The 11,654-nt window shown below is 34.8% G+C and overlaps 1 protein-coding gene across 1 annotated transcript; it reads right to left on the reverse strand.

Moving 5' to 3' along the window:
- Positions 1-3,727: 3,727 nt before the first annotated feature.
- LOC110456111 lies at positions 3,728-10,278 on the reverse strand. The gene is made up of 3 exons (XM_021506668.1): positions 9,369-10,278; positions 7,826-7,969; positions 3,728-5,070 (listed from the first exon to the last, which is right to left on the reverse strand). Exons 1-3 carry the CDS (start codon positions 9,622-9,624, stop codon positions 4,817-4,819), a joined length of 654 nt encoding a protein of 217 aa, XP_021362343.1. The 5' UTR covers positions 9,625-10,278; the 3' UTR covers positions 3,728-4,816.
- Positions 10,279-11,654: the final 1,376 nt, after the last annotated feature.

Genomic DNA, 11,654 nt, shown 5'->3' on the forward strand with positions numbered 1-11,654 from the left:
GGGGGGTGGGGGGGGGGGCTTTGTGCGTTTCTTTTTTGTTCAGTATACATGCATAATTATTAAAATAGAGATACTTGGGATCGTAGAATTTTATCCTAAGGCTTCTTTATATACCTTGGAAAATGCAGAAATATGATAACAATGGTGATGTTACCAATAATGTTACACATTTATTTTTGTTTTAACTTTGACCCATGAGATATTTTTCTTTCCCCACCAACAACAAAATAACAAAATATCACTTTTTAAATATGTATTGCAAATACAACTGCATTATGGAATTACACAATGGTATATGTAAATAGTAAAAACAAAGCAATGCAGTGGCCTCGTAGTTATACTAGTGATACAATGCAGTGGCCTCGTAGTTATACTAGTGATACAATGCAGTGGCCTCGTAGTTATACTAGTGATACAATGCAGTGGCCTCGTAGTTATACTAGTGATACAATGCAGTGGCCTCGTAGTTATACTAGTGATACAATGCAGTGGCCTCGTAGTTATACTAGTGATACAATGCAGTGGCCTCGTAGTTATACTAGTGATACAATGCAGTGGCCTCGTAGTTATACTAGTGATACAATGCAGTGGCCTCGTAGTTATTCTAGTGATACAATGCAGTGGCCTGGTAGTTATACTAGTGATTCAATGCAGTGGCCTCGTAGTTATACCAGTGATACAATGCAGTGGCGTCGTAGTTATACTAGTGATACAATGCAGCGGCCTCGTAGTTATACTAGTGATACACTGAAGTGGCATCGTAGTTATACTAGTGATACAATGCAGTGGCCTCGTAGTTATACTAGTGATACAATGCAGTGGCCTCGTAGTTATACTAGTGATACAATGCAGTGGCCTCGTAGTTATACTAGTGATACAATGCAGTGGCCTCGTAGTTATACTAGTGATACAATGCAGTGGCCTCGTAGTTATACTAGTGATACAATGCAGTGGCCTCGTAGTTATACTAGTGATACAATGCAGTGGCCTCGTAGTTATACTAGTGATACAATGCAGTGGCCTCGTAGTTATACTAGTGATACAATGCAGTGGCCTCGTAGTTATACTAGTGATACAATGCAGTGGCCTCGTAGTTATACTAGTGATACAATGCAGTGGCCTCGTAGTTATACTAGTGATACAATGCAGTGGCCTCGTAGTTATACTAGTGATACAATGCAGTGGCCTCGTAGTTATACTAGTGATACAATGCAGTGGCCTCGTAGTTATACTAGTGATACAATGCAGTGGCCTCGTAGTTATACTAGTGATACAATGCAGTGGCCTCGTAGTTATACTAGTGATACAATGCAGTGGCCTCGTAGTTATACTAGTGATACAATGCAGTGGCCTCGTAGTTATACTAGTGATACAATGCAGTGGCCTCGTAGTTATACTAGTGATACAATGCAGTGGCCTCGTAGTTATACTAGTGATACAATGCAGTGGCCTCGTAGTTATACTAGTGATACAATGCAGTGGCCTCGTAGTTATACTAGTGATACAATGCAGTGGCCTCGTAGTTATACTAGTGATACAATGCAGTGGCCTCGTAGTTATACTAGTGATACAATGCAGTGGCCTCGTAGTTATACTAGTGATACAATGCAGTGGCCTCGTAGTTATACTAGTGATACAATGCAGTGGCCTCGTAGTTATACTAGTGATACAATGCAGTGGCCTCGTAGTTATACTAGTGATACAATGATGTGGCCTCATAGTTTTACTACATTGATAACTCGTTTCATTAATAGAATCGGCATTATTTTCAGTTTTTAAATTAAGTAATACGTTTACACTGACAACAGCATTACCCCTAATGATGCCCCATACTGCATTCTAGTATGTGTTGTTGACAAAATATAAACACAATCAATTATGTGACCAGTTTTACAGTAAATAGTTTGGTAACGACAACCAATCCGATAGCTAGCAGTACCATATATCATTGTAAAACACTCAACAACCGGTAACGTTGGGTAATCGTCGCCGTACGCGTATTATAATCACTAGTCGTGTTTGGTTATGTGACATATACTTACATGTCAGTGTCAAGCACCGGCTATGGAAAGTCAGAAACAAGGTCTATTTTGTCTGTTCCTAGATGTGTCTGCTGAATTTTTGTGCAACCATCTTGGCTTGCTTTAATCTCGCTGTGTAGCTACTTTGCCGTCTCCGTCACGAAGGACTACAATTCGGTTCACATTGCGTCGCCAATGTATTAAAAATTTCTCGTACGATACTCAATATATGCAATACAAATGGGACGTTGAATTAAAATGATTGTATTATATGCAATTGTTAAATATGTTAACAGAAACTTATAATTAGCGTAGTTAAGCGAAAGTGTTAGTTTTGTGACATATTTTCTGAAAATGACACTTTTTATGATTTTTTTAACAGTGATTTTTACCAATATTGTCCCTTTAAAAGGTTTAAAAGTTACGGCACGGACAAGATGTTCCTGAAAAATGTGACTTATTATAATATCAGTTCATTGCACATTGTCTGTAAGTAATTCAGTTATACTACAATATTCATCAAGATACCTTTAAACGGTTTACAGGTACCAGCCTGGACAAGAAATTATTAGTAGAACCAAAGGAAGAGCCTAAAGAAGAATCAGCGCTAAAACTATATGTCTCTCCTTATTCCAAGGAAAGACATAAATAAGGCAGATAAAATAAGGTTTCATAAGGTGCATAATAAAATGATACAAATAAACAAATATAATGAAATATAATAAATAATTAAATGAAAAAGCTTTCCAAAACAGGCAAACGGGGTGAAGCCTTAATGAGTTATGTGCTGATCACAGTAATGTTATTCGCATATTGAAAAAGCTAACCTTCTTTAATCATCTTGAAATGGTATTTGAGAAATATTTATCTCTGATCTCTCTTTATCTCAGCATACATGGACATTTCAAATGGCAATTTAGCAAAATTATTTCCAACATATAGATAAAGGGATATTTGGCACCATATAGGACGCCATCTGGCGTGTAAGCAAAGTTTCACTTTTTATCGAACTTTCCATGAAATGGCTACGGACATTTCAGCCAAGCTGTTTCCTTGGCCTGCATTATGAGGCGCCAAAAGATGACTTGTCGCTCTCATACAAAATTAAGAAATGCACGAAAGCAAGGGAGCTAACAGAGAAGAAATCGGTCGCCAAAGTGTGCTGGCAGCATCAAGTTTGATACTCAGTTAAATTGTCCTCTTTGTCCTTTTAATTGACTCCATGTATCATTTTACAGGAACCCATTAGACAGTAGTATCGACAAGATATCAGTCTGTTTAAGGAGTTTACACAACTGAGTTGCTAACCCTGAGCCTGCTAGATATTATAATGTTCTCATAACATGCCTCCTTTTGACCTATAGAGAACATAGCCACGGTCTTGTACAGGCCACCTTGGTTTTGTACAAGAACATCAACCATAGATTTGTACTTGAGTGACTTCATCTCCTCTAATAAACAGGCTCCTGGAGAATCTCTGAAAAGGTGAAAACCCTAGAGAAGACCCCACTTTCTTTTTTATATTTTTCATTATTTCAATCCTAAACAAGGACTTGTTATTCTTTAATGCATAAATATATGTATTTTGAAAAAATATTTAAGTGTGGTCCATTTAAGAAAATAGACACAGTAGTATGTGATTGTGCTTATATGTAACATTGTTCCCCGGATTAAAAAACACAAGATAGTTGAAGCAAGGTATTTATTTAATAAGCGTATAATAAGAACAAAGGTAAGGCGCAACAGTTTAACAAAACACAACAAAGTATCCAGATCATTGTACACAAAGAAAACATCATTAATTTAAATATTGTATTGTAGTGAAATATCATTTCATATCAATATGTCTGGCGCTGACGCTATGACAGTTAAGAGTATGATATTTAATGTTCTCGTTAATACTGTAACAAGTCGTTGGATTTTTCACTTCATAGCTATGTTTTAAAACAGTACATGAACAGTAATGCATGTGTATAGCAGTAAGAACATATAAACGACGAACACAGGATAGGAACACCGTACACCGACAACAATACATTTCAGATGAATATATATGTAAGCATTATACTGCATTATGTTGAGAAGTATGGTCATATTAATCTTAACAGGGTAACCGAACATTTGAAACGTGAGAACGTGGACTATGTTTTGGGACATTGACTCTTTTCCCCGAGGGAGGTTCGCTGCAATTTGTTCCTGTACAATTTACATGATATACTTGTTCAAAGATATATTATTTGCTGCTCCTGACAAAGGTTTAAGCTACGTTAAATACAGAAAATTTGATTACATTTATCATTTTTCAGCATTAAGTTCAACTTATGTATTCACTGTATATTCTTGGTTTATGAAAAGAATCTCCGTCTGTCTAGACAGGATAAGTTGTATTCAACTGAATAAGTATGACGTCATAATAATGATTACGAAAACAATCGGCACCTGGCATTCAAAGCTCTTGTGAATGCCATCTGAATGTGGTTAGATACGTTGCATGTCAATGGTTGGCACGTTTGTTTGACATAGGCGTGAAAGCACTTAACAGATGATAGACAATACATTGATAGTTAGGTTTAAAGGTTGTGGGGTAGATATAGCTCAACGTAAATAGATATATTCTAATGTATAATGCACTAACATGATAGAGTGCCTATATCAATTCTAAGTGAAGGTGTAAACGAAGAACGAATTATTCATACTGCACTGTGGACGATAAGCTCTACAAATCCTCACACATTCTGCTGGAACTTGCACTGTAGTTATGCAATTTGATATTTTAAAATAATGCATTTTTTAAACTATTTTCCGTCCTCAATTGATTTCTTCTCGCCTATCTTAGCTTCATCGTCCCCGATAGGTTTTCCACTCGTCTCGTGTTCGTTCCTCACCGCGTTTGGTTTGCTGCAGGCTTTCAGTGTCGTAGCTATATATGTTACTGCTGCCAACACCTTACATCCCAGGGAAGCCGTGCATACATAGAAGGACCAACTAGGCGCAAATACCGTCTTAAAACTGAACTGGAATGCAGCGAGAGAAATACTTGACGAAACCACTGTAGAATAAAAGAAAATGCATTAAAACGTATCCAAATATATTATTCTGTTTTAATCCATGCACAGTTCGATTATTTCATTGAGTACACAAGGAAGGCATTCAAATCTACTCAGTTTATAATCTCAGACGGACGATAAAATTTGTAATCTGACGATTGTAATAATAATTAAACGAAATATCCTTTATAGCGCTATACAGCTGAAACATGAATGTCATAGTTATGCAGCTTACATAAGTCATAGTTATACAAGTCATGCAATTAATTTATACAATCAATACCATCTTATGGATTTCACAAGAACTGCTTTATCGGGCGCTAATTACGGGACGTATGTCGCATAGCTGTTTACTACTATACGTCAGTATGCTGCCTGTGTGTGTAATGCGAAACAAATGCTGCTTCAAAAGCGCGGCAATAATCGATTGACGTCATATGTGATGATAAGTGTTAATGTTGCTCTATCCAGTAATACAAACAACCACGTAGTGTTATAATACATTCATAACATCTCATAACATCTATAATGGGGGGAAACAGTTAAAATTAAGGGCCTAGTAAAGGTTTGTGCAGTTTATAATTGTGGAGAAAAACTGAAGTAGGCTTACGAGGGAAAAGAATACCTACTAAAACGTAAGGATAGAAATTTGAAATCGAAAAGATATATGTAAATGAAAGAATTTGGTTGGCAAACAATTTCCGACGAGTCGAACAATTTACACAAAAATCCTATCGTTTATATATAATGGATGTCAATCCAATAACGAAGATAAATCACCAGGAATATAGTTGTACTTTTATCGACAAAACAAAATCGACTAAATTCTCAAGAATTTTTTTATATATCGGAAATTGTGTTCAGTATATTTGAGAATAAGTTAAGATTTTGCATTTAACATACAAAATTAATGGTGTCAGGTCTCCAAAGTTAAAGTGCAAGCAACCAACGCCAACCTTCTACGGCTAACTTTTAAAATAAAGAGTCAAGAGAAAAAAATATGCTGTCTTTGCTAATACATAAACATATATTGTGCCTACTGAATTTAGGATTTCAAGATGCTGTCAGCTGAATTAGTATACATGGATATAAGTACACTTGAGCTCATTGTAAGAACATATGACAAATTATTTCCAACAGTTATTTGATAATGTTTATATATCTTCTAAAAACTCATCGGGATGAATTGAACATTTGATTTTATGAAAAAGACAATTGTTTGATCACAAAAAGAACAAGGTTAACAAGGAATATATGATATGGTGTTCAAAAGATCGTCTATTGTTTGTTTGGTTTTGTTATGTCCGTCCTAAAAACTTTGGAAGGAATTTCAAAAAATAAATTAAAAAAATAGCAAATTGTATCATTACGTTTAATGTATGTCACTACAAGAATTACAACTATGCTATTTGATGACTTTTCTAGTAATAAAAACAATTTCAAAAATCTAATATTCACTTTTATTATTAGTGCGATATCTGTAATAATTATAGAAAAGCCAATTAGTTAAGATGCATGTGTTTTCAACTATAAATGTTAACAGATATATGCACAACATGTGCACTGATATTTACGATGGACAGTTCCATGCAAATAAAGGATGTCCATTTGTAGAACTTAATATGGAATATCTAAGTAAATTTTTATGTAAGTTGAACGTTAGCACCAGTTTATGTTAGACTGATGTTTTATAAAACATGGTAAGCTGTTAATTACTTAAATTTAAAAAAATGTTTTACGTTCAATTGTGTATTTGGCTCATAATTGAAAGTGCTATTTTTTAATTTGGTTTCCTTGCTCAAAGTGAAATATTCATTGGCTATCCATGAAATATCAAAATTAATTACATTTTTGCCAGTGAAATATTGGATTCTATCAACTTGATAAAAATGATATATTTCACGCTATGACAAATATCAAAAGTGGTATTCTAACAGTGTGAAAATATCACTTTTTGGTATTGACCAATCATAACAGTATCTTCTATTCGCTGCATTTAAAGGCAACTATTTTTTTGTTAAGATTCTAATGAAGCGACGGTACAATAAGTGGTTGTTATGGTAAACGTTTGGTACACACTTAAGTATTTACATAAATATACCATTAATAACATTTTTATAAGCAATCATACAAGAAAATAGCAGAAAACGTCGGAATTGAGTTGAGTATCACATTCAAAATAGCGCTCAAGCGTGAGGTTATTAGAATATGACGCTAATAATTACGCTTCTGATTCCCGCCCTTTTTTAATGAATTACATTTTTCATGTTTTATGCTATAATAATGTATTAATTAGACAACTTAATGGTGTCTTTAGTAAAAACAAATATATTTCACTCGTGTGGCTCATATTTTGATATTTTCCACACGTGGTTCGCACAAGACACCATTAAATATCGTCTTTATTATTCATGAAATTTGAGACAATATATAAACTGATATTGATGCGAAAGATAGGTATGCAGATACTGAAGTGAAGTATGGTTCGACAGCAAGTCCGTACAAATCTTCAATCCTAGGGAATTATACATGCATCGTTCTGTCTGTGACGTTCAGCTTTAAAAAGTCCAGACCAAACATCCTACAGCTAAGCTATAAATTCTTTGCATTTAAACTACTTATCCAAATTGTACAAATATTTCCAAAATAACCAACTCTTCGACCATTTGATGGTTCTGAAATATACTCTTATTGTCAATCATCATTCTGGTATTGTTTATTTACAGCGAAGCATTCGGTAAAGGGACTACAGCTTACCTGATAGTATGGAGAGAATGGTTGCAGCCACAAGTACAAGAGTTTTGCTTGAGAAAACGAGTAGATGTGCTCCTCCAACCAAAACTGCGAAAGCCGTAAATGCGGTAGACACAATCACAAAACCTTGGCTCACACCCAGGGAACCTGTAAACCATAAAATAATTGTATTTGTTAGTTTTTGAAACCATTTTGTTTTTATTTGTTTGAGGGTAATGATCCATCCAATAAGTTTAACACGCGTCATGTCAAGTAAAATACACAGACAGAGAAACTGATATATCAGATTGATTTATTGGTTACTAACGACATATCATTGAATGAGTAAAACTGTGTTAACAACATCTATCTGCTTTAGACCACCATATTATGACTTCATGTTAGAGGTTATAAATACTGTGTACCGGGAAAGTTTCACCACGGTTAAACTTTCGCCTTTTCTCCCTCCTTAATTAGCACGAGTTTAGCATGACTATGAATATTAATACACAACAATCATTTATAATAATAAAAAATCATGTGATGGACCATATTAACACTCGGTGAATATAGATGTTACCAGTGACGGGCAAATGTGTGACTGGGCGAAAGTTTTTGGTATACAAATTATATAAATATAAATATATATCCATAAAAACTGCGTTATATTTGAATTTGGAAAAAATGCACCAAAACGGTTTGATAACTTAATGATTTATAGTTTGGACATGGTGTTTTGAAACTCATGATATATGTATCAGTTGGCACATTCGTATTACAAATATTTTGGAAACACAAATTCAATAATATTGTACTGCTCCATCTGTGGTCAAACTTCGCTCACAACTGTGTAAAAGACCGGAAAATAAATCAAAGTTATAAAAAAAACTGCACTTAGATGTCCATATTTGGTTATGAATGTGCCTACAAACGAACAATTTATAATGTATAGCATTTAACATAACCTTTTAACACGTAATTTACTAAAATACATGTACTTTAAGTAATCATTTCTCATTATAAGGTACAATATATTTAAGTTTTTATCTTTTCTATCTTTTATTGCCCATTTATCATATCGATAAAGTAGGTTTTATTGTGTTTATAAGCAAATATACGAAAGATAGCTTAGAATTAAAGAAAAAATACACTTAACCTAGTGACAACAGAAAAATTATTACCTTCTTTCTCTAGAGGTATCAAAGTCTGATAAGTATGATGTGGGTAATACTTTACAAATTGAGAGGGAAAAATGATATAAAGTAATATTAAAGTAGATTAACAGAACATATACACATTCCTATCGCGAAAACCAATTACTACATTACACTGAAACAAATTTAAACAAGACTATCCTCGCGCTCTCAAGTCAGATTGATCATAATTAGATTAAAAGAGCGACATATCAGTTTTTGTAAAAAAAAATATATGAGTCTTAATCGACGTTTCCTTCATTTTGGTTTGTTTATAGTATTCCATTTGCTTTCAGAGTTTATCCAGCGTTAAGAACATAAAACACATTTACAACGATGACAAATGAAAAATAAATAGTATACATTAAACCTACTTGCAGAAACATGGTCCCCGTCCTTGGTCAGATAACAACTGTATGTGTACACTTCCTCGCGGACGAATCCCGACACACGGGACGTACAGGTCGTCCAAAGTCCAACAACAGTAGACGTTGTCCACGGAACGCGAAGGACCTCTCCTGATTGGTCAATAGTTCCCCAGTGGTCAGTCACGTCTGCTATGGTAACACTGACCAGTGATACAGCAGACAAAACAACAGCCAGCAACACCAACAAATTCAACTTCTTCATACCGTTCCCTCTCTGCAGACAACGCACCTCAAAACTTGGCTCATTTTGAATTTATATTCCATCAGAACAAAAACGTCACGAATACTACTATATTGGACAAAGTCTTCGTCAACATTTTAAATTGAATTAAATAAACATAACTATAAAAACTTACGAATAATCACAATGGTTTCAGAATCGGATATAATCTAACCCCTGGCCTAATTAAATTTGAATGATTATTTTATCACGAGAAATGTCACATTGATGATAGCCGTTTCCGACATGACAGAAGCTCTCAATCACCTGACAAATATGTAAATACTGTTAATCACAATGTGTTTCCCCGGCTGTCAGATATCTGTCCCTGGTACTGTTGTCGACTCCATGCAGTCCGATCAGACACATTAATAGGACCAGAACTTCCTATATCCATTTGGAATCATTCATATTCGGTAGGACTGGTCTACATTCCATTGTAATTAGTCGGCTGTCCGTAAATCCCTCTAACAGGATATTCGTGTCCTCAACGCTCTATTAGGCCCTAATTACTTTAGCAGCACCCCCGGTTAACGCTGAGCGCACCCTCGACACCCTTAATCAAACCCCTTATAGATACTGATTTACTTACCTCCATACATACTGTAACATAAATGGATGTTAATCACATGGTCACTCGAGCAGATCGCGTAATAGGGCTGATCACAGAGACCGTCATTCTGGCCTTGATAAATGACTGCAGAACACGCACCAGAGCCGAAACAGGGATGGTCGAGTTTCCTATTCGTCCATAAGAAAACTGTAATTTAAAATGAATTATCACAAATTTTGAAGGGTTTATTTCGAGTGCAATCAGAGGCATACCTTCCTTTCACATGTTGATTACTCAACTGGTCGAGCGATCAAAACAAACTGCTTTGAGCCAAAGTGTCTGTCTAGCCTATGTCGTCCACATTATGTCACCATTTTTGGTTTGATGACATTGAGATTATATCTGAACAGCGGTTAATGAATCATACCTTGTTTTAGTACCATATGTTCTTATAAAAAAACGCAATTCCACAATAAAACAAAAGAAAAACAAAATACAAAAAAGAAAAAGAAATGTAATAAAAAATATCCTATCTACAAAAGCAAAAGAAAAAGATAACAAATGGATGCTGATATCATAAACTACGTAGTATATGTTATATACACAAATGGTGTCATTTTTAAAGAAAATCATTTTAGGCATCGTTTCTAACGTATCAATTGATAGTATAACATAACAAAGCATGTCTACTGTTTTTGCAAATTATAATATTGAAGAAACTGTTAGCATTAGCAATGTATGAGTGATGGCTTCAGAATAAACTTTTCTCTCTGTTTGTGCTCTTCATCTCTTGTAACTTATAGTCCTATTTGCTATACCAATACATGTTGAGAGTCTTACTTACAGAAGGTGAAAATATCTAGATACATCACATATGAAATGGTAGCTTGTGGATGATGCCGGGGACAATGCTAGAAACATCTCTATTGTTTAGACACAAACAACAATAGTTCGTCTAAATTGCTACTTCACTTTATCCTATTGTCTTCCATTTCTTGTATCTCTGGTGAATACCATCCCATGCATTTAGTTTTACATTACAAAGGTAAACAAATTATGTGCATTGATAATCAAAAAAAACCTCTGTTATAGATTAGCCTCTCCTTTATTTTGATTAATATATTCCGCAAGATTTTTCAAGAACATTTTGCAATACCAAAGACGAAACTGTGATGATGCCAGGGTAAACATTTGTTGTCAGACTATGTTCTGCATACAACATGTTTCTGTCAGTGGTGACATTCATTTATATTTCAGGATCCTATACTTGTGAAATAAATATATTAACCCCATGCTGGGGTTTATGTTTAACATCCAGTTTGTGGAGGCTTATGTTATTTCCTTTATTTTGTATATCCTCTGTTCCAATTGTTTCTCTGTATCGACTGTCATTAAGGAGTTAGTCCTGGTCTAGCTCTGTTCCCGTTGATTCTCTGTATCGAATGTCATTTAGGAATTA

The sequence above is a fragment of the Mizuhopecten yessoensis genome, unplaced genomic scaffold, assembly GCF_002113885.1.
Source record: "Mizuhopecten yessoensis strain PY_sf001 unplaced genomic scaffold, ASM211388v2 scaffold8535, whole genome shotgun sequence".
NCBI classification, from domain to species: Eukaryota; Metazoa; Mollusca; class Bivalvia; order Pectinida; family Pectinidae; genus Mizuhopecten; species Mizuhopecten yessoensis.

Excerpts from the sequence above, each read along its gene's own strand:
- LOC110456111 (XM_021506668.1), bottom strand. The coding sequence starts at position 9,624 with ATGAAGAAGTTGAATTTGTTGGTGTTGCTGGCTGTTGTTTTGTCTGCT. Across the intron at positions 7,970-9,368 it reads CGGGGACCATGTTTCTGCAA|GTTCCCTGGGTGTGAGCCAA; the intron begins GTAGGTTTAATG and ends TATGGTTTACAG. Across the intron at positions 5,071-7,825 it reads CATTCTCTCCATACTATCAG|TGGTTTCGTCAAGTATTTCT; the intron begins GTAAGCTGTAGT and ends TTTATTCTACAG.